General features: G+C 42.2%; 2 protein-coding genes across 9 annotated transcripts in view; one reads left to right on the forward strand and one right to left on the reverse strand.

Moving 5' to 3' along the window:
• Positions 1-27,925, forward strand: part of DHX32 (DEAH-box helicase 32 (putative)) — a 60,104-nt gene that overhangs the window by 27,471 nt on the left and 4,708 nt on the right. For all 4 annotated transcript variants that reach the window (XM_058435900.1, XM_032175333.2, XM_058435901.1 and 1 more), the window contains 6 exons: positions 1,897-2,090; positions 9,008-9,380; positions 14,885-15,127; positions 16,461-16,560; positions 16,652-16,810; positions 27,188-27,379. In XM_058435900.1, the coding sequence (XP_058291883.1) occupies positions 1,897-2,090; positions 9,008-9,380; positions 14,885-15,127; positions 16,461-16,560; positions 16,652-16,810; positions 27,188-27,379 (1,261 nt within the window). The remainder of the gene's footprint in view (positions 1-1,896; positions 2,091-9,007; positions 9,381-14,884; positions 15,128-16,460; positions 16,561-16,651; positions 16,811-27,187; positions 27,380-27,925) is intronic.
• BCCIP (BRCA2 and CDKN1A interacting protein) overlaps positions 15,843-27,925 on the reverse strand; it is a 29,660-nt gene continuing 17,577 nt past the window's right edge. The window contains exons 8-9 of one of the 5 annotated variants that reach the window (XM_032175370.2): positions 27,793-27,861; positions 15,843-15,976 (exon numbers count right to left, since the gene is read on the reverse strand). In XM_032175370.2, the coding sequence (XP_032031261.1) occupies positions 15,858-15,976; positions 27,793-27,861 (188 nt within the window). In that variant the 3' untranslated portion in view covers positions 15,843-15,857. Of the gene's footprint in view, positions 15,977-26,319; positions 27,871-27,925 lie in introns of those variants that run through there. The other 4 variants (XM_058435903.1, XM_032175360.2, XM_032175352.2 and 1 more) reach the window with 4 other exon arrangements.

Raw genomic sequence — 27,925 nt, forward strand, 5'->3', positions numbered from 1 at the left:
GGCTGGTTTTGAACTCCTGACCTCAGGTGATCCACCTGCCTTGGCCTCCCAAATTGCTAGGATTACAGGCATGAGCCACCACGCCCGGCCTAAAGAAAATTTTTTAAAAAGAAGTGGTTTTAATACAGCTTTTCACGTGAATGATGTTTGAGGTCTTGGCTAGGGACTCTAGATAGTGGACCCTGACATGAAGGCAATCAGTTTAAAAGTAAGAATTTGGCAAGAATAAAAAATTACTTGCTAAGGAATAAAGGAGGCAAAATTTTATGTAAATTCTTAGACTATGTAGAATCTTAGACTATATAGAGTCACAGAATTTCAAAATATTTCTAGAAAGTATAAGAAATTATTAATTCAACGAATATTTACTGAGTACTAGGATAATTTGGGGACCAACACAGATAGGTCTCTGCTTTTAGGGCTCATGAGGGGCCGTTAGGTAGTGGGGAACTAGGAACAAACAGGCAACCTCAGGAAGGTGATGGCTGCCACGGTAGGAAGCACACCGTGGATCTAGATACCTAGGGGATCACAGCAAGCCTTGTGGAGAAAACGACACCCGAGTTCAAACTTGAAGGATAATTCTCATTCATTCAGTCTATTCATCTGACAGGTAAGAAAACTAAAGCTTAGAAAATTTATGGTTTACATGGAACAAATTAATGGCAAGCCAATCCCTTAGGTGGCTTGTTATTCCTGGGTCTTGCCTTGATTGCACGTTTCCTGAGCGCAGTATCTTAAACTTTCATCTTTCATAGAACAAAGTAAGCGTTGAGTAAATAATTACTGATAACTTTCAACCTGTTGACAAGGCTGACACCTATCTGAAAATGCAGGAAGTGCACTTGCCTTTCAGTCCTTAGGAATTTGCAGTCTACAGCATTCATTCATTTTGGAGTTACTTGTATTTCTGGTGAGTTATGTTCATTTTTCAAATTACAGTGAGAATTCAGATCTAAGAATTTCATAATGAATCTCGTAAATAGCAGACCTCAAGATAATTAGAAATTTTACAACATTTAAATACCTTAGATCAATTACAAACACTCTTGGAATAATTTATTTTTAAAATGCATGTGACAATGCATAATTTACTGACAATGCCTTAAGATTGTAGCATACAAATGAATTCAGTACATTCTACTATAATAATTCTTGTACAAATGAATGTGATAAACATCAGTTGGTCCATAATATATTTTAGAAAAAAAGGATTTTTAAAATAAAATGGCTCTAGAGTAGCTTTGCTTGGAATTGACTCTTTCCAAATCTAGATGGGTTGGTTGATTATCTTGCTGGGTTTATTTAGATGGGTTTATTTATTTAATCATATTTAGATGGTAAATTACCAGGATATTTTAGCTTTTATTATCAGAGAAATGTTAAGTAGACTTATCTAGATATTTGTTATGATCATTTGGATTTAAATGTAAATGCTTTAATTTTGAGTCACTATTTTTTATCTAAATGCTGTCCATAATTTACATTGCTTAAAACACAACAGCTGATAACAGAAGCCATATTTTTGATGGGCCTTTCTTCTAACCAAAAAGAAAATAATAATCTCTAAATACATTAGTCTTTTCAGAAACACAGGTGAGGTCGAAAGTATTTTTTTTCATTTTGTCCTTGATTTTTATCTGCCTTTTTTTTGTCTTGGAGTCAAACTTTCACAGTCCCTGTTAACTCCTGTTTATTCTTAACTTTATTTCCTAGCAATAACTCTGTGCATAATCCATATTGTTCAGAGTTTCACTAAGTAAGATGTAATACAGCCCACTGCTGATTTACTGATGAAAGAAAATCACTTATAAGATGAACCCTGCTACAAGACAGAACTGTCTCTTGTTTTGTTTTCAGCAGAAGCTGATCTTGTCTCATTTTTCCCTGTTACAGGTTCCTCAGTGGTGTGCTGAATATTGTCTTTCCATCCACTACCAGCACGGGGGCGTGATATGCACACAGGTCCACAAGCAGACTGTGGTCCAGCTCGCCCTGCGGGTGGCGGATGAAATGGATGTTAACATTGGTCATGAGGTTGGCTACGTGATCCCTTTCGAGAACTGCTGTACCAACGAAACAATCCTGAGGTTGGTTTGCGGGGTTCGGTCCCCTCCCTGCTGATGATTCTTGGCTTAGGTTCTACAATTCTGAAGGAGCATTATTCTGGCATTCTACCTGTTAAGCATCTATGCTGTGCAGTAGCAACTGGTCTCTCTGTCATCAGCCAGCCAGCAACAGTTGCTTTCCCACACTGGCAACATCAGAGACTCCTTGTCTGAATGTATCCCATGACTCCCATTATCCCCAGGAAAAAGTTAACAACTTGCTTGGCCCCTCAGAACCTTCAAGTGTGTGCTTCTGGAGCTATGCCTTATGCAGGGTCCACACCATTGCCTGTGTGCAAGCCACATGGACACCTGGCACACGCTGTGTGCCCCTTGCTTCCACACCCTGTGCCTGTACACCTGCCCCTACCTGTGCTCAGCATGTCCGGGCCTGGCTGGTTCCTCCTAGTCACTCAGCATGCAGTGTAGCAGCCGCCTACTCCAGGAAGGCTTCCCTGCCCCTCCAGTAATATACATTAGAAAACCCTCTGTGGGGCTTCTGGAAAACTTGGTGTCAGCCTGCATCATAGCAGCTTCGACCAGTGTTTCTCAAACTGTACTTTGCAGAGTCTTCTAGGTTCCAAGGAGCTTTCTCGGTGGCTACCGCAAGTTGTGATATCTCTTCTGTGCTTAGCTTCATTATGAGATTTCCTTTGAAGAAGGATTTCCAAGAGCTTGAAAGAAGAAAAAAAAAGGAAAAAGAGACTGGAAAAATCACTGCTCTGGGCTAGTGCTTCTCAAGCACTTTTATATTACAGCCCTCATACAAAGTGATAGTATCCATACAGTACCTCAAGGAAATGGTCACAGGTGCCTGACGCCAGAGTTGACCATCCCATGGGCTTCAGCTGCCCCAGGCACTGCCTGTGCACTCCAAGAGCCAAGTAGCTAAGTATCTCGGGGTCAGTATTTCTGCACCTCTCTAATGCATTTCTGTGGCATTCAATGTGCCATGCACAGCATTGGGGAAGCTCTGCTTTACTGTAACAGGGCAGGGATGGTTTTTCACATACTCATATCCCTAGTGTCTCACGTGCTCATCCCCAGGAGGATGTTCGGTAAATTGGATAGTGGAAGGGATTTTGCCCTGTCCCAGCTAGCACTGCACTCTGGTGCGGTTCTTATCTCCATTCAGAAAGCCCATGGGGCCGGGCACAGTGGCTAATGCCCGTAATCCCAGCACTTTGGGAGGCCAAGGCAGGAGGATTGCTTGAGCCCTGGAGTTTGAGACCAGACTGGGCAACACAGTGAGATCTCATCTCTACAAAAAATACAAAAATTAGTGAGTGTGATGGTGCATGCCTATAGTCCCAGCTACTCAGGAGGCTGAAGAGGAAAGATCACTTCAGTCCAGGAAATTAAGTCTGCATGAGCTGTGATGGTGCCACCGCACTCCCGCCTGGGTGACAGAGTGAGACCCTGTCCCAGAAGAAAAGAAAGCCCATGGGGCTCATTCGGTTTGTACTAAGCTACTTTCCCTCAAATGCTTATCTTCAAAAATAGAAGCCAGTCTTCAGGCTAGTGTCAAATCATAGGGGAAAGTCTTTAGACCATCAGCACTCTGACTTGAACTTCTTGAAGATATATTACCTTCTGCTATTATAACAATTATGTCTCTGAGTCATTAATAAATTATTTATTGTGTAAATTGTACGTGAGTGGTACAAAAGAAACATAAAAACCTCTCTAGTTCTTAGGAGCTCACAAACTAGTTAAAGGCTGGACAGGACAAGACATAGGATCCCTAAGCAGATTTGTGGTTGGTTGGTTTGACATTTTAAAGTAGCCCTTAGAATTATGTTTTTAATTAAATGATGGCTCTGACTAGGTTCTGAAGTTAATATTGTATCTTTAATACCATCTAGACTTTGAAAACCCTTTAAAAGGACTCTTTAATGTAGTCATTTTTAAAATGAAATATTATAAGAGCTTTGTCATAATATGGAATCAGATATTTCTTTTTCTTTTTCTTTTTTTTTTTGAGACAGAGTCCCACTCTGTCGCCCAGGCTGGAGTGAAGTGGCATGATCTCAGCTCACTTCAACCTCCATCTTCCGGGTTCAAGCGATTATTGTGCCTCTGCCTCCTAAGTAGCTGGGACTACAGGCACGCACCACCACGCTTGGCTAACTTTTTGTATTTTTAGTAGAGATGGGGTTTTGCCATGTTGCCTGGGCTGGTCTCAAACTCCTGAGCTGAGGCAATTTGCCGGCCTCTGCCTTCGAAAGTGCTGGTATTACAGGCATGAGCCACCATGCCCCGCCTCAGATACTTAATATGGAAAGCCACAAAGATAAATAATGGTAGGGAAATCTAATAATGCTGTTAGACACGCCTCACCTTTTAAACATCTGTCACGTGTTGGACTTAGGATTGTTTTATGGTGAAAACCCAAGCATTCAATTCTGACACCCAAAGGAAATACTATATATTAAAGTATGTATTAGTTTCAATCTGTGTACAGCGTTCCTTTCTTAAGAGGGACAGTTGCTTCAGGTGTGGTGGGCTGAGGTACAAAGGCACCCATGGAGACAGGTAGAGAGTAGCTTCCTGCTTTGACAGGTTTTGCAGGTTCTGTTTCTTTCTGCCCTTGCTGGGCTGCCTTATTCTTCATTGCTTTTATATCTTCACTTTACAGTTACTCTTGTTTCTGAACATTGTACTTTCTTTTCCACTGTGACATGCCCCCAGAACCAGCGCAGAGTCAGAAGATACTCTGATGCATTGTGGTAAATAGGGTTTGAGTCACAGGAAAGAGGCCAGAGCTATTGAAAAGACCCCTATGATAAAAGAAAGCAACACCTGTTTTCTTCCTGGTATTCTGTGCTCTGGAGAGGAGGCAACATGGCTGTCAAATGGTGTCTCCACCACTTACTCACTTGTAACCTTACAGAAGTCACCTCACCTCTTTGAGCTTTAAGTCACCTCATCTGAAAAATGTGGATGATTAATACACTTGCTCTGAGGGTTGTTGTGAGGACTATTTAATTTATGTAACTGATGCATGGTGTATGTGTGTGGTAGCTATGTTTATAATTATATTTTTATAATTATGATTAGAACAAGATTGATTTTCCTGAAGAGGCATGCTAGCCATAATTTTGAATAAGCTCAGATTGAATAGCTATTTAAATCAGAGGATTTAACATTGATAATTGATTGGCCGGGCGCAGTGGCTCATGCCTGTAATCCCAGCACTTTGGGAAGCCACGGCGGGTGGATCACAAGGTCAGGAGATCAAGACCATCCTGGCTAACATGGTGAAACCCCGTCTCTACTAAAAATACAAAAAAAATTAGCCGGGAGTGGTAGCAGGTGCCTATAGTCCCAGCTGCTCGGTAGGCTGAGGCAGGAGAATGGCATGAACCTGGGAGGCAGAGCTTGCAGTGAGCCGAGATCATGCCACTGCACTCCAGACTGGGCAATAGAGCAAGACTCCATCTCAAAAAAAAAATTGATCATTGATTATAGAAGGCAGTAGTCTATATTTGATACTGTCTTTTTCATTTTTTTGGTAACCCTTTAGTATCTATCAAACACATCATAGGCAACTAGTAAACTCTCTTTAAGCCTACTACTATTTTTTGGATGCTTTATGTAACAACTTTGTTCCTCTTTAAGCTTTTCTCTGGCCTTTTTTGAAACAGTGAATACCTGAATATTATATACCTAAAATAGTCTTTAGGAGCTACATATCAAGATATCTCATAGAAGTGACTCACAGTGTCAAATGGTGGTCTTTTCTGTTTTTAGAACTGGAAAGTTCTCAAATTTTCATTAATTTTATAAAAATAAAATTAAAAAAATTATTTTATTATATTTTACTTTTAGAAATTACCTTAATTAAAAACCTTGGTAGTGTATCTATTTTTTTTTTACATACTTATTAGTTAACAACACTTTTTAAAGTATCATACACACAATATCTCATTACCATAAAGTTCAGAAATATATCTTTGTGTTATATAGAAAAAAAAAGTAGGTTTTTTTTTTGCTTTGTTTTGAGTTTCAGCCTTGCTCACGTCGCACAGACTGCGGTGCATTTGTGGGATCATAGCTCAATGATCATAGCTCAGTAATGTGGGACTCCATCTGGGCTCAAGTGAACTCCCACCTCAGCCTCCCAAGTAGGTGGGACTGCAGAAAAATGTGGGTTTGTATAGTAAGTTTTAGGATTGAGCCTTCACAGTTCCCTTATATAATCATCTGGAAGGCTAGGTCCTGCTGGATGAGTCTACTGGAGTTTTTAATAAGTTACCATCTTCTCTTTTTTTTAATTAAGCCTAGATATATTTACATAACACGTATACCTCCTCAATCGTATGGAGCAGCATTACTTCCTATCAGTGCTTAGGTGAATTTTGCTGAAAAGGAAACAGAGATAACATTAGAAATTAAATCTCTAACCTCAGCAAAAAAAAAAAAAAATTGAAAACTAGATTTCAATGCATCTGTTGGCATCTTGCACAAAGTATAATACTATAGTATTCAAGATGCTTTCTTTTCTAAGTTTGAGGAAAGGAATCATCAATTTATCACTGCTCATTTGATAAGACACAGGATGGCAACCTGTATGAAAAGAAAGGCAGAGGGCATACACTTTGATCTCATAAAGATACAGAGAGGAAGAACATGGACTTTTATCACCAAAACTACAAGGCCAAGGAAGCAATCTTTATAATTTGACAGTGACAACAGATAGAACAACTATCCGGGTTTAAATCTTGACTCTATCCCTGGCTTTGTGACCTTGGGCAGGGTACTGAATTTTTCTGAACTTCAGTTTTCTCATTTATAAATGAGTCATAGTAATGGGATAGCAATATCTACTTTGAAGATTTATTCTGAAGATTAAATGAGAAACGTGTGCACCAGCTTAATGACTGGCTCACACTAGGAGCTTAATAGATGTTTGTTTCCTTCTTTTTTTTTTTTTTCCTTGAAAGAGGTTAATTGAGGACTGTGTCAAGATCCCCAAGACTACCCCCAGGTTCAGTGATTTGCTAGAAAGATTCATGGGATTCAGCATATCGTTTACTTATAACTAAGGTTTATTGCATAGAAAAGATACAAAGCAACATCAGCAAAGGGAAATAGTGGATGGGACGAAGTTTACAGGAACCCAGGCGCAAGCTCCCGAGCTCTCGCCCAGTAAGTCACAAACAGTGCACTTCATTCACAGCTCATGAAATGGTGCCCTACCAGGGAAACTCAGGCTCAGTGCCCAGGGTTTTTATTGAGGGCTGGCCGTAGAGGCACCCTCTGCCTAGTATGTTTCAAAATTCCAGACTCCCAGAAGGAAAGCACATGTGCAGCATAAACCATATTGCCTGTACAAATGGTTCAGGCACAGCAAAATACTCTTTTGGGGAGTCTCGCTCTTTCGCCCAGGCTGGAGTGCAGTGGCGCAATCTTGGCTCGCTGCAAGCTCCGCCTCCCGGGTTCACGCCATTCTCCTGCCTCAGCCTCCCGCATAGCTGGGACTACAGGCACCCGCCACTACGCTCGGCTAATTTTTTGTATTTTTAGTAGAGACGGGGTTTCACCGCGTTAGCCAGGATGGTCTCGATCTCCTGACCTTGTGATCCGCCTGCCTCGGCCTCCCAAAGTGCTGGGATTACAGGCAGGGCAAACTACTCTTTATCAGTTCTGGGAATGGTAAGAACCCTCCCCAAATCTAAGTTCCCAAATGCTAGCCAAGGACTAAACTTGCAGGCAGGCCTGTGGAAGGATAGCAATCTCAGAATTGCCATGTACGAGAATAAATAAAAGTAAATACCTTAAATGGGTAAAAAACATATGGGATTGGGGCCAGGCATGGTGGCTCACGCCTGTAATTCCAGCACTTTGGGAGGCCAAGGTGGGCAGATCACAAGGTCAGGAGATCGAGACCATCCCGGCTAACGGTGAAACCCCATCTCTACTAAAAATAAAAAATAAAAAATAAAAGCCAGTGTGGTGCAGTGGTGGCGGGCGCCTGTAGTCCCAGCTACTCTGGAGGCTGAGGCAGGAGAATGGCATGAACCCGGGAGGCGGAGCTTGCAGTGAGCCGAGATTGCGCCACTGCACTCCAGCCTGGGCGACAGAGCAAGACTCCGTCTCAAAAAAAAAAAAAAAAAAAAATATGGGATTGGTTTCTTCAAGCAATAATACAGGTAAATATGTAAATAGTGTCCAAAAGTTATTTTCATTAAGCTTAGTGACTAATAGGTGGTTATTTTAATTTTAAAAAATCATCCCAAGAAGTATGGGAAAAGTCCACTAAAATCACTAATGACCTCTACCCACTCCAGGAATTCTAGCCAGTTTTCATGCTGCCCTTAAATAGGTGGTTACTTTTCAAATCCTTCTGTTTGCTTATTATTTGGATGACATCTTAATGATATCGTCTCTCACAATGAATCACCAATAATAGTGTCTGTCCTAACAGTGGGCTAGCTGGACCATGAGCCTGAGCCAGGATGGTTATTCTTGTATCCTTTCCTTGAAAAGTGTATAATTTTACTCAAAATTCTTTCACTGATGAATGCGAGAGGAAAAACTGACTAGCGTGTTTTATGATACTACTTTTTATGTATAAAGCTCAGAACAAAAGTTAGATGCAGGCTTTTATTAATATTTGTAATAAACATTTAGGCAGAGGTCTTTAACCTAGGGTTCAGAATGGTCTTTGTAGGGGGCAGTCCATGAACATATACAAACGGGGTATAAATCTTGTTTATCTGTATTTTTTTGTTATAATTCTGTAGATTGTATCAACTTAAAGGAATTTTGGCCCCAGTAAAAATTTAGAATTACTGATTTAGAGAAATGAACATAGGAAAGGCATTTTTCTTGTTAGGAAGTTTTTTGCTTGACTTAGCATAAGAATATTCTAACTTAATGTTTCTTCTTTATAGGTATTGCACTGATGATATGTTGCAAAGAGAAATGATGTCCAATCCTTTTTTGGGTAGCTATGGGGTCATCATCCTAGATGATATTCATGAAAGAAGCATTGCAACTGATGTGTTACTTGGACTTCTTAAAGATGTTTTACTAGCAAGACCAGAACTGAAGCTCATAATTAACTCCTCACCTCACCTCATCAGCAAACTCAATTCTTATTATGGAAACGTGCCTCTCATAGAAGTGAAAAATAAACACCCTGTGGAGGTTGTGTACCTTAGTGAGGCTCAAAAGGATTCTTTTGAGTCTATTTTACGCCTTATCTTTGAAATTCACCACGCGGGTGAGAAAGGTGACATTGTAGTCTTTCTGGCCTGTGAACAAGTAAGTAAGTGATACTCTAACCTTACAGAGTAATAAGGTATTTCATTTGGGAAGCTTTTAATAACTAACATACAGGTTTCAGTTTGCTAATTAACTGTTTAAATATTTGGTTTCATCACACCTCATTAAATAAAACCTGTGCTGAAAGGAGAACAGGAAGTGTTTCTAAAATCACATGCAGTTCTGAAAACAAAATATGGGTGAGGAGTCTCTAGACATGATCTCCAGAGCCAACTTCCCTCCAGCAGGCTCAGGCCAGAGAGTGGGCTGCCCCAAAGGCAAAGCTGGCTCTATTTATGCTTGCTGTGAACTGTCATCTCTTGGTACAGTAAGTGAATGCCGACTCCCCTGACATTCTCCGCTGCCTCCCTATGAGCACGTGTGTTTGTTGGAGATAGGACTATTACCTAAGCACTCACCATAGAGTTAAGTAACACAACATTCCCCACAAGCAGTCCTGTGATAGTCAGTGGAGTATGGGCAGAAAATATAGCTCACCCGAGAAGGTCATCTCCCTAGACTGGGGCTCCATTCTGAAAAGATAAAAAAAAAAAAACAAAAAAACTTTAACTCAGATTTCTTTAAAACTTCTCTTTAAAAGAGTGACTGGAAATGTGCAGTCAAGCATCATTTCCATTCTGTTACTGCTTTTAGACAGCCAAGGTACCATTTGGGGTTGCATTTTTTTTTAAATTGCAGCTACACTGGCCCTATTTCTTTCCCCACTACTCTGTTGGCTGAATCTAAAAGCCTCCAGGATCTCCAGAATTAGACCTCTCTTCATGGAGACTAATCGCCTGGCCTTTTTCCCTGTCTTCTCCCGCAGAGAGGAGAAGCACGAGTTTTTAGACCATGACCCAAATATGTAGTGGTTCTACTCATTAAACAGAAACCAAAAAGGAAATTATTTGATGTAGGCTGAGCCACAGCTGAACAGATAGGTGGCTCAGCTGTCTGTCAGAGCCTTTTCTTGAACATCCACATATTTCAGAAACACTTTCAGAAGTATTTATTCTATTTTATACTCAAAGCATAAAGGATGACAGCTCCTTCTGGCTTTGGGAACTTTAGTTTTCTTAAATTTTATCTGTTTCTAGAACCTCAATATGACTGCATATTTATCATTTTTTGTATGTAGATGATATACACTCTCTTGAATAGCAAATCTGCCTGTTACAGTGATTTATTCTGTTATCATCTCATCCTGCATGATTCAAGATATTCAAGAAAGTCCTGAGGAAAATAATAAAATAATTACGGAGACATAGGATTCATAAAAACAGTTGGAGGTTCTCAGTATAACCAGATGAAGCCTAAGGAAGGGAAGAATGGCAAATCTAATATGTTTGAGAGTCAGAATTGCCAGGTGAAAAACAGGACGTGGGCCGGGTACTGTGGCTCACACCTGTAATGACAGCACTTTGGGAGGCTGAGGTGGGAGGATCACGTGAGGCCAGGAGGTTGAGACCAGCCTAGACAACATAGCAGGACCCTATCTCAACAAAAAATTAAAAAATTAGCCAGGCATGGTGGCTCAGGCCTGCTGTAGTCCCAGCTACTCAGGAAGCTGAGGTGGGAGGATTGCTTGAACTAAGGAGTTTGAGGCTGCAGTGAGCTATGATTGCACCACTGCACTCCAGCCTGGGTGACAGAGCAAGACCCTGTCTCTAGAAAAAAAAATGAAAAATTTAAAAAAAAACAGGAAATATATTTCTGCAAGAAAAAAATGCAATTAAGACTGATAGGATGGGTGTAATCCTTCAAGTCAGGATAAGCAAAAATTCCAAAATGGGTTTGGAAATGGATTTTGGATCTTGGAAAATAAAGCTCATAACAGAACTGAGGTGCAGATGGTCTTAGAGTACATGATTCTTATAAGTTTAATATAAACTATAGTTAATAGTAGAGTGACTTTTGAACTGTCAACTTTAGAAGATGCATCATTATCCAGGCTGGTAGTAGAAACTGTAAATGCCACAGGACTTGGAAAGATATGTAATTTCCCCTGAAGGCAGGCTGGAAAGGCATTCCTATTAAGAAACCATCTGTCTTGCAGTCTTAAAGTGAGAGTGCCATGAAAGCTACCGGAGGATTTTGTAATTCTGAGCCTCTGTGACCCAGGCGGAGCACTGGACCCTCTAAAGGTGAGCTCCTCATTGTCCAGAGGCTCAGCAGCCGACCTGCCCTGTGGGTGGGGCAGCAAGCCAGCCACTGACATTGGGCTGGCTTCAGCAGACTTTACGTGACCACCAGGTTTCTTTCTCCTGCTTCAGCCTTGGATTCCACAGGTGTTATCTGGTTTTCCATACCCCATCTACTGCCTAACAAGCAGAACACCATTCAGTATACTGATGGACTTTCCTTTTTTACTATTTTTGTCAGGATCCCTCATTAAGATACTCATCTGTTATGGATTGGGATTTGTCTCTTGGAAAGATTTGTCTTGCTCCAAAATCAGTGCTAACAGCTATTGATCATCTCCCCCCATGCTATTTGATGCTTTCTTGATTTCTATATAAAGCTTTAAACCCTACCGTAGCACTAAAATATTATGTGAAAACAAACTCAACCAGTCTAATACAAATGTATTAATTGTCATTTAAAATTTGTATTTATTTACTTAGAGACAGGACCTTACTATGTTGCCTAGGCTGGAGTGCAGTGGTGTGATCTTGGCTCAGTGTAACCTCGAACTCCTGGGCTTAAGCCATCTACCTCTTCAGCCTCCGAAGTAGCTGGGATTATAGGTGTGTGCCAGTATGCCCAGCTAGTGTTTGGTTTTTTTTTTTTTTTTTTTTTTTTTTTTTGGAGAGGGGGTGGGGGGGGGGGGTCTCGCTATGTTGCCCAGGCTGGTCTTGAACTCCTGGCCTCAAGCAATTCTCCTGTCTTGGCCTCCCAAAGTGCTGGGATTATAGGCATGAGCCACTGCACCCAGCCCTGCCATTTTTCTATATTAAGAAGTATCTTTTAAATTACAGAAATACTCGCAAACATTTTAGTGAAACAGCAGTACATTTACCTTAGTTGTGTCACATTTTCTCCAACCGCTTGCTTAGCACCACACCTGCTGTGAATTAATCTCTGTAATTCACAGGCTGCCCTGTGTCACCACACCTGCTGTGAATTAATCTCTGTAATTCACAGGCCGCCCTGTGTCACCACACCTGCTGTGAATTAATCTCTGTAATTCACAGGCGGCCCTGTGTCTTGGTACTTAATTGAGACTTAGAGCCCTGAAAGTTTAGCATGTTGTTTCCTATCACCTAGCTGTCTTTTAACCGGAAGACAAAATATGAAATAAACAGAAAACATACATTGAGATTTATGATAATATGTAGCCAGATTATTGTGCAGTAATAAACTATCATAAAGGTGTTTTTAGGTTGGAGGTTTTCCTGGGAAATGTTCTATGCAGTTGTGGATCTTTCATTTTCGGTGAGCTAGATGTCTGCTAGATATCGTCCTTCAGTGGGTGTTGCTGTGTTCCGTAACTGTGCAGGTAGTTATAGGAAAGTTATGCATATGTAAATAAACCACATACATTGAATAAGAATCAAGGAAATGAATAAACAAACTGTCTGAAGTACCAGATGCATAATTTTTAAAGCTTTTCTGCCCCAAATTCTGCAGATTATGGCCTTAAAGCCCTGTATCAGCTGTGCTTGAGGAGCCTAAACTATTTATCTATTTCTGTTTTGCTCTGCTTTTTCCCTTCTGAAGATTTTAAAAATTCTTTTTTATTGCCATTTGGAACAAAATTCAACATTAGCACCAACTTACAAGGCAGCCGAAATAGCTCAGTGAGAGGGCATTAGACCGAAGAATTCACCTATGACTAAAAAGTTTTAGCAACTAGAACCAAATAAAGAATTAGTGGCCATAATTATTTTTCCCACATCTTCTAAGAGAATAAAAGTAAATATTTCAGTGCAATAAAAAGTTTATCTTGGGCCAGGTGTGGTGGCTCATGCCTGTAATCCCAGCACTTTGGGAGGCTGAGGCAGGCAGATCACAAGGTCAGGAGATCGAGACCATCCTGGCTAACACGGTGAAACCCCTTCTCTACTAAAAATACAAACAAAATTAGCCGGGTGTGGTGGTAGGCACCTGTAGTCCCAGCTACTCGGGAGGCTGAGGCAGGAGAATGGCGTGAACCTGAGAGGCGGAGCTTGCAGTGAGCCGAGATCGGGCCACTGCACTCCAGCCTGGGCAACAGAGCGAGACTCCGTCTCAAAAAAAAATAAAAAATAAAAAAAGTTTATCTTAATAGGAAATTGCTCATGAATGGGCCACTGGAATCAAATCTCCCTTTCCAAATCCAGGTTAGCTGTTAAGTTGCACCAGTGAGAAGCTTGCTTGATGGACTCATCTGGGAGGGATGAATGCATGTCCTCCTAAGGCCAAGCAGCAGCCAGGTTCAGGGGATGCAGCTCAGCTCAAGTACTCATTCTTTTCCTTTTAATTTCTTTTTTTTTTTTTTTTTGAGACAGAGTCTCGCTCTGTCACCAGGCTGGAGTGCAGTGGCACGCTCTCGGCTTGCTGCAACCTCCGTCTCCCGGGTTCAAGTGATTCTCCTGCCTCAGCCTTGTGAGTAGCTGGGACTACAGACGCATGCCACCATGCCCAGCTAATTTTTGTATTTTTAGTAGAGACAGGGTTTCACCATGTTGGCCAGGATGGTCCCGATCTCTTGACTTCGTGATCCGCCCGCCTCAGCCTCCCAAAGTGCTGGGATTACAGGCGTGAGCCACCACACCAGGCCTTCCTTTTAATTTCTAAACAATCCTTCCTTAATATGTGGAGTAAAGTGAAGTAATCAGAATTATAAGAATGGAGAAAACGTTTTGTTCTCATTATTCCAATTGGCAAGTTTTCACTCGTTAGGATCAACAGCCATGCTGTTTGCTCGGTAAAAAATCTGCCCCAAGTAAATCAATTTTATGTGGAAAAAGGAAGCACAAGAAAGGGACCGTACCTGTGTACCAGCTGATGTGGGACCCCATGGAGCAGCCTCTGCCCAGCTTCCTAGGAGCTACTTAGCAAATCAGGAAACAAGCACAGCTCACCTAGTTCTCAGTGACCTGTGATACCTTGCTATTTTTCTAGATGGATCTGTCTTCCTACAAAACCCTTGAGTTAATTCAATCCCATTCTACAAATGGTATGGAAAGGAAAGGGACATAAGCTCGAGACCTAGAGAATGGAATTGAGCTGTAAAAACTATGGCAGTTGTGGGAAGTCATCTTTTTTACTTAGATTTTCAGTGAAATCTAACAAAATTAAATGGGAAAACAATATAAATTATATTTAACTTCCCCAAAGACGTTTTCTCATTTAGGTGCATCTTTCCTTATTTAAAGATACATGTAGGTAGCAACACAGGGATTTCTTTCCCTGTATCTGTTACGTAGTATTGCCTAAAATTTTATGTAATTCAGACATTTTTTTAATAGTGAAGTTGTCTGCATTGTATTTTATTTTCATGGGTATTTTTTTTTCTTTAGGATATTGAGAAAGTCTGTGAAATTGTCTATCAAGGATCTAATCTAAACCCAGATCTTGGAGAACTGGTTGTTGTTCCTTTGTATCCAAAAGAGAAATGTTCATTGTTCAAGCCACTCGATGAAACAGAAAAAAGATGCCAAGTTTATCAAAGAAGAGTGGTGTTAACTACTAGCTCTGGAGAGTTTTTGATCTGGAGTAACTCAGTCAAATTTGTTATTGATGTGGGTGTGGAAAGAAGAAAGGTAATTATTATTGAGTAGGTTAAACAGACTGCTGATAATTGTCAAGCACTAGTTTCTCAGTTTCCTACCATTTTACTGATCAGGAAGTGAGGATGAACTATGTGACCTGGGGATTCGTTAAATTTGGTCATGAGCGCAAAGAAGAATTATTGCAGCCGGTAACAAAAGTCTTGATCACATATTACTGTCTTCCATTAGCATGTTGGAAGTTTGGAAATGTATTAAATTGATTGAGCTGCCAAAGGAGAAAGTTTTGAGGAAAGACTCAACTACTAGAGCATAAAGGTGATAGTCATCTTTCATGGTATTTTTTCTTTAGCTAAGGTACTAGCAAAGCAAATTGACTCTTAAACTGATCTCTTCTTATGAACAATTTACTGGATTTTTTTGATAGCCCCTTTAACAGAGTAATTAGTATCTTACCCCAGAGAACTTACTAGAAACTTGTTTCAAGTATACCGACTTTAATTTTAGCAAATTTTGGCTTATAATTGACATGATAAAATTTTCATCCTAATCACTACAAAATATTCTTTATTACTTTTAAATTAAAAATTAGAAAAAATGAAAACAAGGTATCTCAAACTCTGAAAGACACTGAGATTTCAGAAAATCACAGCATTTGAGATCTCAAACGAAACTAACAAATATTGACTAATTTACCATTACTAGGTGCTGAGATGTTTTATCCCTCCAGGAGACTATGAGCCTCCTAAATACCCCTGCCTTATTATGACAGAGCAATTCCAGCAGTCATGAAGGTTCCCTGGAAATCACTTAGAGTTGATCTTGATTGAATTAGTCCAGCCTTCAGAGAAACCAGGGCTGTCACTTGCCCCCGTGAACCACCTGTAAGGAAAATCATTGTTAGTGCCATACACAGTTTCTGTATTAGCTGTTACAATTGGAATTCTCAGTATGTGTTGTAAAGGTGAGACCACCGAGATCCTGGTTGATTTGAACAAAACTATAAAGAAACATGGCACTATCAGGTGAGAACCCTTTCTCTGTGTGGCATATGAGGATATGTTATCATTCACCAGTACAGTGCTTTGAGAAGTGACAGTGCTAGTATTTCAGCAGATGACACAGAGGTCCCATAGTTATTGAAGCCACAGTGAAAGCAGACAACCTTTAAATCCATTTATCAAAGCACTTGCAGTTTCCATCTCAAGGCAAGTGAAACAATAATAAATATTGTACAAAGAAAACGAGTCTGTGGCAGTGCATTTCATGGAGTAAAGTACTGCGAACAGCATACTCTCTTCAGGACCAATGAGCCTACTAAGTCATGACGTATCTGACACTAATGATGCTGTCTTTCCATTTAAAGGTGTACAACCCGAGAATAAGAGCAAACTCGCTCGTCATGCAGCCCATCAGCCAGAGCCAGGCAGAGATACGCAAGCAGATTCTTGGCTCATCTTCTTCAGGTAGTGCTGTGGACACAAATACTAAATGTTGTCAATTCTTGTATGCAGGCAACCCAGATATATTAAAGCCATTTTTCTTGGTGTCTTTTAGGAAAATTTTTCTGCCTGTACACTGAAGAATTTGCTTCCAAAGACATGACGCCACTTAAGCCGGCAGAAATGCAGGAAGCCAACCTAACAAGCATGGTGCTTTTTATGAAGAGGATAGACATTGCGGGCCTAGGCCACTGTGACTTCATGAACAGACCAGGTAGCCTTATGATCTCATGTCAGCCAGGCATGTGGGCTGAGATTCACCTTCTCTCCTCCTGCCCATTCTGTCCTGAGTTCACATGATGCTCGGCAGTGCACACAAGCATGGAAGGGGTGTTGGTTTGGACTGAAGCATTTTCCCGCTAGAGGTAAACATTCTCTGAAAGTAATTTTTAAAACCCCACAAACCTTTAGGAAATATCTGTTCTGACATGAGCAATGTGTCTGCTGTTGGACACTGGAGCACAGGGGAACTGGGCTTAAGGAGCGGGGTAATGTGGAGTATGGAAGTGTAAGGGTGAATCAGCAGAAAGAAGAATTCTCAGCAGCTTGAATTGTCTTTTTTTCTTTTTTTGCGGGGGGGTGGGGGGGACAGGGTCTTGCTCTGTTGCTCAGACTGGAGTACAGTGGCGTGATCATAGCTCAGTGCAACCTCCACCTCCCAGGCTCAAGTGATCCTCCCACCACAGCTTCCCAAATAGCTGGGACCACAAGTGCAAGCCATCACACTTATTAATGTAGATTTCCTCTGTAGATGTAGATTTCTTTTATAAAGTGACAGCTTTTCAGAGCTACTCCTATGTCTGCAGTTTCTCAGAATAACCAGCTCAAAATATGCCAGAGAAGTATATTTTGGGGTGGCATATTCTAGTCTCCTCCAGTCATATTTTGGGGTGGTGTGTCCTAAGCCCCAACAAGATAGGTTTCATTTTTGAAAATTGCTCTTCCAGTCCCACCGTTCATCTCATAAGTCCAGGAATCACCACCTGTTGATTTCCTAGGCATCTTCTTGCTCAGGGTAGTAGATGTTTGGTGGACTAGAAATGCAGGGAGAAGAAAAGGCAGGCTTGATGATGTCAAGTATTTTAAAAAGCAAACTATCTCACTGTGTTCTCTTGATGGTCACCCTCTGTGCTGCTCATTCCATGAGGCTTAAAGCTGATAACTGGGGGACAAAAGGGTTAGGGTAACAATTTATTTTTGTCTCCTGACAATACACACATAAATTTTCTGCTGTGCTTGGGGAAAATATAACTATGGATTAACTCTGACTCATTGTTTTGGAAGCAAAAAAAGAAAAAGATGCTTGCAGCTGCTGCATTTAATTCAACTTATAATTGAAATACGCAAATCCAGCAAACTTGTTACCCTTTTCAGGATGCATGAACCATGTGAAAATGAATTTGGCATAACTAGGCTACAGGCTGTTAATTGAATTCCCCTGATCTGGACCTCTTTTTAAAAAATCAGTTTTCTTTTTCTTCCTTGGCCGCCTGACAATTGACCTGCATCCTGAATGACACAATCACTGTCCATTGGGGTAGGAGGCCTCAGGACCAGCTGACCACTTCAGTGGAAACAGATGGCCTGAGACTGCCGTTACCCTGGGAAGGCAGTGGTACCTAGATAGGAATTTGGAGAAAAACTAGCCAAAAGGTACCAGACTACACCAGAGGTCATCTTTGTATTCAGAGGCAGAACTCATTTTGGTAGTGGCCAGATGACTGGCTTTGGTATGATCTATGATTCTTTGGATTATGAAAAGAAAAGTGAACCCAAACACAAACAGGCATGGCATGTTAGATAAGGCAGCGCCTCATGAAAACAGGGGAAAATGCAGGAAGAAAATAAAGTTGCTGGGCACAGTGGCTCATGCCTCTAATCCCAGCATTTTGGGAGGCCAAGGTGGGTGGATCACCTGAGGTCAGGAGTTCAAGACCAGCCTGACCAACATGGTGAACTCTCGTCTCTACTAAAAACAAAATTAGCTGGGCATGGTGGTGCATGCCTGTAATCCCAGCTACTTGAGGCTGAGGCAGGAGAATCACTTGAACTCAGGAGGTGGAGGTTGCGGTGAACCGAGATTGCACCACTGCACTGCAGCCTGGGCAACAAGAGCAAAACTCTGTCTCAAAAAAAAAAAAAGAAAGAAAGAAAGAAAAGAAAGTCAAAGGCTGCAGAGGCCAGGGATGGCGCTGGTGAAAAGAGGAATTAAAGATTCTGCAGGGCTGGGCATGGTGGCTCATACCTGTAATCCTGGCATCTTGGGAGGCTGAGGTGGGAGCAACTGCTTGAGGGCCAGGAATTCAAGACCAGCCTGGGCAATATAACAAGACCCCATCTCTACAATTTTTTTTTTTTTTTTTTTTTTTTTTTTTTTAGCCAGGTGTGGTGTCGTACGCCTGTAGTCCTAGCTATTTGGGAAGCTGAGTCAGGAGGATCACTTGAGTCCAGGGTTCAAAGTTGCAGTGAGCTATGATTGTGCTGCTGTACTTCAGACAGGGCGACAGAGCAAGACCCTGGTTCAAAAGAGAAAAGATTCTACAATGGTGTCATCTGTTGTGATGGTGCAGATCTTTCACCAGAGGATTCCTAAACCAATTCATCAAGACCTTCTGGAATAGTATTTACCACACTAAAAGCCCAGTTTGTAAGAATACTAGAGAAGTATATGCGCTTGTTTGTAAATCACTTGGAAACTCAAGATTTGGCTTTGGAATTTATAAAATGATCTTTAAATGTTAAAGTAACATTTACTATACTATATATAACACTTACATGTACTCAACATTTACACATACGAAGAGGAGAATGGGAGGAAGCAGGCTGCCGACGGCCCTCACGTGGCCCTCCCCATAGCTCTGCCGCAGCGCCTGACACCTACAGGCAGGACTGGCGCTGCCCAAACAGCCCAGAGAGTCGAGCAGATATTCTAGCATGACTGCCAGGAGGCCACAGCCTAGGTTTTTAAGTTAATGAAGGTTACGCTATTATCTGTTTAAAGGCTACACAAAAGTTACTACTATACTCAGATGAGGGGGTGTGAAAAAGAGACACAAACATGCCAAAACAACTTTCCAGGGCCAGTGTGTGAGGATTTTGGAAACAATAAATAATGTTACAGAAAGTGAAAACAAAATCCAGGAGAGGTTTTTAAGGGCCCAGAATGGAAGTACTTTTGGCTCCTGAAGCCGTTTAGGCTCTTGTGGGCCTGGTAACTATATGGCTTATCATTTAAGCTGATGTTTTTGAGTGCAACAGTCCAGGCAGAAAGATGGCTGTGGCTTAGCAGGAGTGACCCCTCCCTGCTAACAAAACAAAACAAAACAGCAATTTAACTTAATGGAACCTGTTTATTTTGTGATGAATTCAGACAAACTGACCATCTCCCTGTGAACCTCATGGGACAGGGGCATGAATGCTGTTAATGATTAAGCTGGGATGAAAGGTGGAAACAGATACCACTCTGGGCAAACTGGGGTAGATATTGAGGGGACTATGCCAAAAGGCGCAGGCTCTTGGGCCAGGCTGCCAGGGCTCCAAGCCTGGCTCCATCAGTCACTAGTGGGGTATTATTCAGCAAATTAGGACTCTCATTGCTTCACTTCGTTTATCTGAATATGAGGATAATCAAAGCAATTGGTTCATAGAGTTATTAAGATAAATTAGTTAACATATGCATGCCCCTTAGGAAAGTGACTGGTGTATAGTAAGTGCTATAACATAGTCATCATCGTCTGAGTGACTCCTGCCTGAGCTCTGCACCACAGGGGCCCTGAGCTGCAGAGCGTCCTACAAAGAGCAGTTTTAATGGGTGTGAGAAGCAGATAATGACCTCAGTTATTAGGAGACATCACCAGATTGCCTCCAAGATGGGCCGGAGCCAAGAAGAGCCATGGTAGATGACAGCAAGAGCACTGGATTTGGGAGTCCAGCATCAGCTGTGCTGGCAGAGCATGCCAAGTGCCAGGTTCAACACTGCCGGTAGAAGGCCCAAGTTCAAAACCTCACTTTACGTATGACAAAACAGCTGGGTGGCCATGTGGCTTTGGCAAGTCACTTGTTTTTTTCTCATCTGTAAAATTAGGGTAGAGTGTCTGCCCTCTTGTATCCTGGGGTTATTTAGAGGTACAAATGAGATGTGTATGCAAAATTGCCATGTACAGTGTAAAGGAGTGGGAGTTAGGTGAATGCCAGGTTTTGGGAACATGTCCCTGTGAAATTAAGTGAAGCAGAAGGCTTTCCTCCCTGTCCTCTTCAGAGCCAACTCTTAATGCTATTCCCCAGAGGCCCTAGACATTGTAGAGTCTTAGGGTATACACCATCTCTTCATTCTTCAGTTTCTCCCCCTGTGGACTCTTTTCCACAATGCCCAAGTCCCAACCCTAAAATAAATCAGAAACAGAAGCTTCATTTGCTCCTTCAGCCCTCCTAAGTGATAACTGCATTTCTCTCTGTCCATTTATGTAAATGTGTATATACATTAATGCAGGGCTCCCCAACCCCCAGGCCGCGATGGGTACCAGTTCGTGGCCTGTTAAGAACTGAGCCGGACAGCAGGAGGTGAGTGGGGGCAAGCAAGCATTACTGTCTGAGCTCTGCCTCCTGTCAGATCAGTGGCAGCATTGGATTCTCGTAGGAGCTCGAACCCTATTGTAAACTGCACATGCCAGGGATCTAGGCTGCCCGCTCATTACGAGAATCTAATGCCTGATGATCTGTCACAGTCTCCCATCACCCCCAGGTGGGACCATCTAGTTACAGGAAAACAAGCTTAGGGCTCCCACTGATTCTACACTATGATGAGTCGTATAATTATTTCATTATATGTTACAATGTAATAATAATAAAAATAAAGTACACAATAAATGTAATGAGCTTGAATCATCTCAAAACCATCCTTTCTACCCTCTGGTCTGTGGAAAAATTGTCTTCCATGAAGTCGGTCCCCGGTGCCAAAAAGGTTGGGGACCTCTGCATTAATGCATGTGCCTGGCACACAGTAGGTACTATGTGAGTATAGCTCTTCTTGTTCTTCCCTAGGCTTCGTCCCTACCATTTGGAAGTTCCAGTGGCACTTTGGATGCACTCTGTTATAGAATGTATTATGTTGTAGTGGATATATTAAATTCTTCTGAATGCAAGCACTAGTAATCCAGCTCAAACTAGCATAAGGAAAAAGTGAACTATGATAAGGGAACTGGGATATCTTAAGAAATCCAAAACAAGTTTTTTAGTTTCTCATCTCTGTATCTCTAGGTTCCCCTCCCTCCCTCCCTTCCATGGTATGGAACTGGCAGTCCCAGAACCTAGAAAAATCAGGAAAAAAAAAATGCATGGGTTTTAAAATGACCATACAATGGGTGTTTTCTATATGAGTAGTTAGCTGGCATTATGCAAATGTATAGAGTCTCCCCCTGTGGACTCTTTTACACAATGCCCAAGTCACAACCCTAAAATAAATCAGAAACAGAAGCTTCATTTGCTCCTTCAGCCCTCCTAAGTGATAACTGCATTCCTCTCTGTCCATTTATGTAAATGTGTATATACATTAATGCAGGGCTCCCCAACCCCCAGGCCGCGATGGGTACTAGTTCATGACCTGTTAGGAACTGGGCAGTCTTAGCTGCTCTCTGCCCTAAGCTTTATGATTTGCTATGTCAGCTCCTGGAAACTCCCTTGGTCTGAAGTCAAAAACTCCCAAGAAAGGGAGCCATTGATTCCATTTGAGAAGCTGCCCACCCTGAACCAGTCCTCTGTGACTGGGGTTAGTAGTGCTAATGTGCTGTTGTCACGTGGCACAAAATCCTGTCCTATAAGTATGGAAGTGAAGGTACAGTTCCTATAAAAGGGGACAATTTGGAGGTAAAAGTGCATTTCCAGTAGAGCAGGATTCTTGATTTACGTGTGCATCTCCACATATAAATGAGACCATCCATGCTAGAAGGGCCAGGAGTGAGGCTGTCCCAGATGTGTGCCTGCCCCAGAGCCTTGCCAGTGCCAATAGCACAAGATACTCAAAATGGACTGAGAGCAAATAATAATTTGAGCCTCACCCTTATAAGGAAATCATGAACCAACACCAAACATAAAGTCCTTTAACTACTCATATAGAAAACACCCATTGTATGGTCATTTTAAAACCTATGCATTTTTTTCCTGATTTTTCTAGGTTGTTCTGGGGCTGCCAGTTCCATACTGTCTAACTACAATGCCAACTCTTGTTTAAAGATAGTTCTTTATAATGGTATGAGGGTGGGGAGAGTCTTCAGCTAGTCACCACTACAAAAACCTGGGGCCAGCTTCCTGGCTGTAAGAACAGTAACTGGGAGTGGGGACCGTTGGTAATTTGTGAAGTGGCAGAACTTTCCCAATGCCCTTACGCTTGAGGAACACTGACTAGACGGGTGCCTTCTAGAAGGCCGACAGTCTTCCCTAGAACATGAGCAAAGGCAGTCATGCATGGGAGACAAACTCGGCTTCCTTCTTCCTCACTTAGTCCTTTCTGAGGCCTGGGCGATGGGAGTGATGTGACATGCAGGGAGAGTTGAGAGGATCGGGAGGTGCCTGTGGCTGTCAAAGGTCTGCGTGTGTTTCCTTCCATGTCACAGGCAGGAGCAGAGCTGGCGTGTGAGAGGTCTTCAGGCACAGCTAAGCTCAGAGGAGCTGGCCTCCGCCTGCCTCACGGTGCGGGTGGCACTGGGAGGGCAGTGGGGATACTGCCATTACCCGAGAGCCCTGCCCAGGGCAAGGCTGGGCACAAGGATCTTGGCTCCCGCCAATGGGCAGGGAGTTGAAAATGCTATTCTTCAGTTTACCATGGAGGCCACTCTATCTCTAACATCCTTTCCAACTCTAATGACTCAAATCCAGCCTTACGTCTCTGCTCTTATTGGGCAGAAAGGGGGTTAAGGAGTGTGGTGGAAGGAGAGGGAATGGCCCTGGCTTTGGGGACTGGTTACCAGGAGAACCCCCTGCCCTATTCTCGTGGAAATACATGTCCACTTTAGACAGGAGAAGGCATGATGCTCTCTCTCCTATGCATATTCCCAGGAGTAATTGCAGACTAAAACTTTTACCTGTAGGAAAGTACATATAAATACGTTGGCATACATTTGCATAATGCCAGCTACCTTGAGAGGAAATTCAGTGTTTCTGAGCCATTTTTGCCAGATTAGGCAGAAAGTAGGCCAAAGATTGTTGTAACAAAGGAGACCTGGCTGGACGGAAGCCTCCTGAGCACCTGAGTAGACAGACTTCCTGTGAGGGTTTGGGAGCCAACCAAGCCTTCCTACCATCTGACATCTATGAAGTTGGCATACATTATAAGAACATGGGAAACATGCTGCGTGGGGCTGTCAGCTCTGGAACTGCCATGGCCTTGGACTCCACTTGGCCTGTGCTCAGCTCGGAGTTAGCGCTGCATCGGCTCCTCCTCGGCTGGTTGCAGTTTAATGACCTCTTTGTAACTAGGTTTTCTACTGATGCCAAGGAATGAAAATGCAGGCACATATTGGAGCTTGGCATTTGGGGTTCCACAGAAAACAGACACACAGAACAGTGAAGAAATACTGTAATGATAGCCCTTCACATTACTTTGAGTGATGGTAGTGGAGGAGGAGTGTGACCTTGCAGTGAGTTACTCTACAGGGAGTACAGCTGCCGTTGGCAAGCGAGCTTAATAAAAATGATGTTTGGTTCATCTCGAAATTGCCTTCAGAATAAAGCAGTCTGATTTTGCACTGCCAGAACGAAGAGGCCTGACACTAAAACACTTCTATTCCATTTGTTAGCGTTACTTACTATGGATTATACTTAAGCAGCACTGCCCTAAAGAACCCCCATCTAAACTCTTCTGCTTTTTAGCTAAGACAAGTTTATGGGCCACACTGGGGAGATAAAATGCAGAATATAATATTAGCAAATCCTATTTAGTTATTTATTAATGTTCCTTCACCTGTGTAATCTGCATTCATTAACTCATTCTTTCTAATATAATAAAACCCCAAGAGCATCCTCTCCTTTTCTGTTGTAGGACCAGGAGCAGAATCATGAAGTCATTTATGTTACTAACTCTGTGTGCGGCCAACTCAACTCCAGGGTGTAAAAATGAATAGTAGGTGCCCTTTGGGGACACAGCCTGTCTGTCAAGCCAGATGCTTAAAGGGACAATTGCCAAAGATCCTATAACTTATAATGCAGCAGTTTTGCTGATTTATAGAAACTGGTTTCTGAAAAGCTTTCAGTAATTAAGTTTGTACTCCAGCCCCTTCCTGCTCTGTTTAAGATGCTTATTTCTGATGCTGCTTCTTGTACCTTCTCCAGCAGATCGGCTGTTACCTTTCATGTCATGCCTCACTGATAGAACTCTTGAACTTTTTTTCTGAATAGCCCATCTGTTTATTTCCCATGATTGTGACTTCTCAAGGTCATGGTTAGTCCAAAGGTCCCCAAGAATGAACAAGTAAGACGGTAATGCTGTATGTCAGGACCCAGGCAGGACAGGAATATCTCTGAGAAGCCATAAGCTTCTGCTCAGTTTTAAATCTTGATGGGAAAACATTCAGAAATAATAGGGAAATTCAACATATTTGCCCCAAGGTAAGGATGAAAGCCTTGCTTCAGTCCTCCAGCGGATGTCTGGGTTCCCTGCAGATTTCCCTTGGGTGGTTTGGCACTGCCCCCTCACTCCGAGTAGCAGATTTTTTGCCTGTGGTGGGCGCGTCAGGCTGAAGTTATATCTGGTGCTGGCTCCGCTGTCCTCCAGCAGGACTGGAGGTGTGGTGGGCTGCATCGCAGCTTCCCCGAGTCATTTCCCAGCCCACAGTAGTGGCTTCTAATGCCTTCCAGTTGTCCTGACAGGAATGGAGGAATTTTATCAAATCGAAGTTTGTGAGTAGGTTTTTTTTTTTTTTTTTTTGAGACGGAGTCTTGCTCTGTCGCCCAGGCTGAAGTGCAGTGGTGCGATCTCGGCTCACTGCAAGCTCCACTTCCTGGGTTCACGCCATTCTCCTGCCTCAACCTCCCGAGTAGCCGGGACCACAGGCGCCCGCCACCACGCCTGGCTAATTTTTTGTATTTTTTTTTGTTGAGATGGGGTTTCACCGTGTTAGCCGGGATGGTCTCAATCTCTTGACCTCGTGATCCGCCCCCCTCGGCCTCCCAAAGTGAGGTTTTTGAGCTACTCAGTTTGCCTGAAATTTAGACATAGAGCTTAATGATCAAAGTTTAGACAGCACATAAGTAAATTTTTACTATATGTTACTTTGAACTCCCAGGAGCAGACAGGTTCAAGCGCTTCTTAGGTCCCCAGAGTCTTCAGCTCCTGCCCACCTTGCACTTACTGGAACTGAGACAAAAGCAACCTAGTGGCTCATAAATCCTGCAGTTTGGGGGTATAACAATACAGCGGCTTTCTATTATGGGATTTGCTTCATTGTGTGACCTTTATTGCTATACCAGGAACCAGAAGGTTGGACAAAACACATGTATTTATTTAATAAATATTAGGTTGGTGCAAAAATAATTGTGGTTTTTGCCATTGAAAGGAATGGCAAAAACCGCAATTACTTTTGCACCAACCTATATATAGCCTTATTCCACAACGAGAATATATTTCTTTAAATAAATGGATTTTTAAAAACTTTGGTAAAGATTGAGCATATATAATACCACATCATTATCGATGTTACATAAACTTAAAAGAAAGAGATGAGGAGAATCAGCTTGCTATCTTTATTTCTTTATTTACACTGGGAAATAACATGTTTGTCTACTATTTTGAGCATCTGAGATCCAGGTCAGTTGTGATTAATTTTTCTCTGTATTATGCAATGTATTTTCATGCTTTTCATGCCTCTCTACTGTATGCTAGACATTGTACATTTTACCTTGTTGGGCACTGAATATTTTTGTAGTCCCAGAGGTATTTTTGAGCTTTGTCCTAGGATGCAGTGTGATCCTTTCGGGTCCTGCTGTATAGATGTGTCAGGTGGCAGTGCCCATCTAGGGTTTCTCACTTGTGTTTTCTACCCAGTGCCCCACAAATCATGAGGTTTTTCCAGCTTGGGTGGTGGGAACAGGCCCTACCCTAGGTCCTGTGTCAGCACCACTGTTCCTTCTAATCCTCTCACATGGCTCTTTCTCTGGCCTGAGGTGGTTCCTTACACACATGCACTGATCAGTGGGGCTCTGCTGACTAGTTGAGGGAGCTCCCTCTGGCCCCTGACTTAGATCTGTGTGTCTCTCTCCAGTACTGTGACCGTGAGTTCCGGCCACTTTAGTCTCCCTGGATCCCTGGCATTGTTTTCTTACTGCAGGGAGGCTGGCAGGCTCCACTTGGGTTCCCCCCGCATGCACACTGCAGCTGGGACCCTCTTCGGAGCATGAGCTGGACAATCACAGGGCTCCCCTCCTGAGTGTGCCCTCTCAAGAATCACTGTCCTTCACTCCCTGGTATTTGGTGTCTTGCAAACCGTTGTTTCACATATTTTGTCCATTGTTTGCTTGTTTCATGCAGGAGGGAAAAATCCAGTACCTGTTTCTCCATCTTAGCCATATGAGACTCTTAAATTATTATTTTTTCCTTTCCTAGCACCAGAAAGTTTGATGCAGGCATTGGAAGACTTAGATTATCTGGCAGCACTGGATAATGATGGCAATCTTTCTGAATTTGGAATCATCATGTCAGAGTTTCCTCTTGATCCACAACTCTCGAAGTCTATCTTAGCGTCCTGTGAATTTGACTGTGTAGATGAAGTGTTAACAATCGCTGCCATGGTAACAGGTATCCTTAATGACTATTCCTTTTCTTTTTTTGCAAATCTGTACTAGGTATAGATTTAAATCGAATCCATTTGAAATTATATTTTGAGGAGCACATAGCAGAGATGGTGATCAATTCATTTAACCCTTTGAAATGATAGTGAGGTATTTTAATAGGTTAGAAAAGGAAAATTTTCTTAATATGAAAAATTATCTTAATATTAAGAAAACTAAAAGTTCAGCAAATTTATACGTCAGATGTATGAAAACATACTAGATTTCTTTTGCTGAAATAATCAGTGCAGATGAAGAAAATGTGTCACTAGAGGTGTTTTTCCCCAAATAATGTTGTGTGCTTGTTTTTTATTTCCTATTGGCTTCATCCATCCTGGCTTGTATATTTTAGTTTATTCTAATACTGGGGAACAGGCCAGCCATTGTGCTGTATCGGAACTGGTTCCAGTCCTCTTCCTGTGTCTGGCCCTCTGAGCACCTCAGGCTTGCCTGCTCCTGCTGGAACAGAAGCAGGGTATTAACCACATTCAGTTGACCTTAGAAAAGCAAACAC

Source organism: Hylobates moloch, unplaced genomic scaffold (genome assembly GCF_009828535.3).
Source record: "Hylobates moloch isolate HMO894 unplaced genomic scaffold, HMol_V3 SCAFFOLD_3, whole genome shotgun sequence".
Taxonomy (NCBI): Eukaryota; Metazoa; Chordata; class Mammalia; order Primates; family Hylobatidae; genus Hylobates; species Hylobates moloch.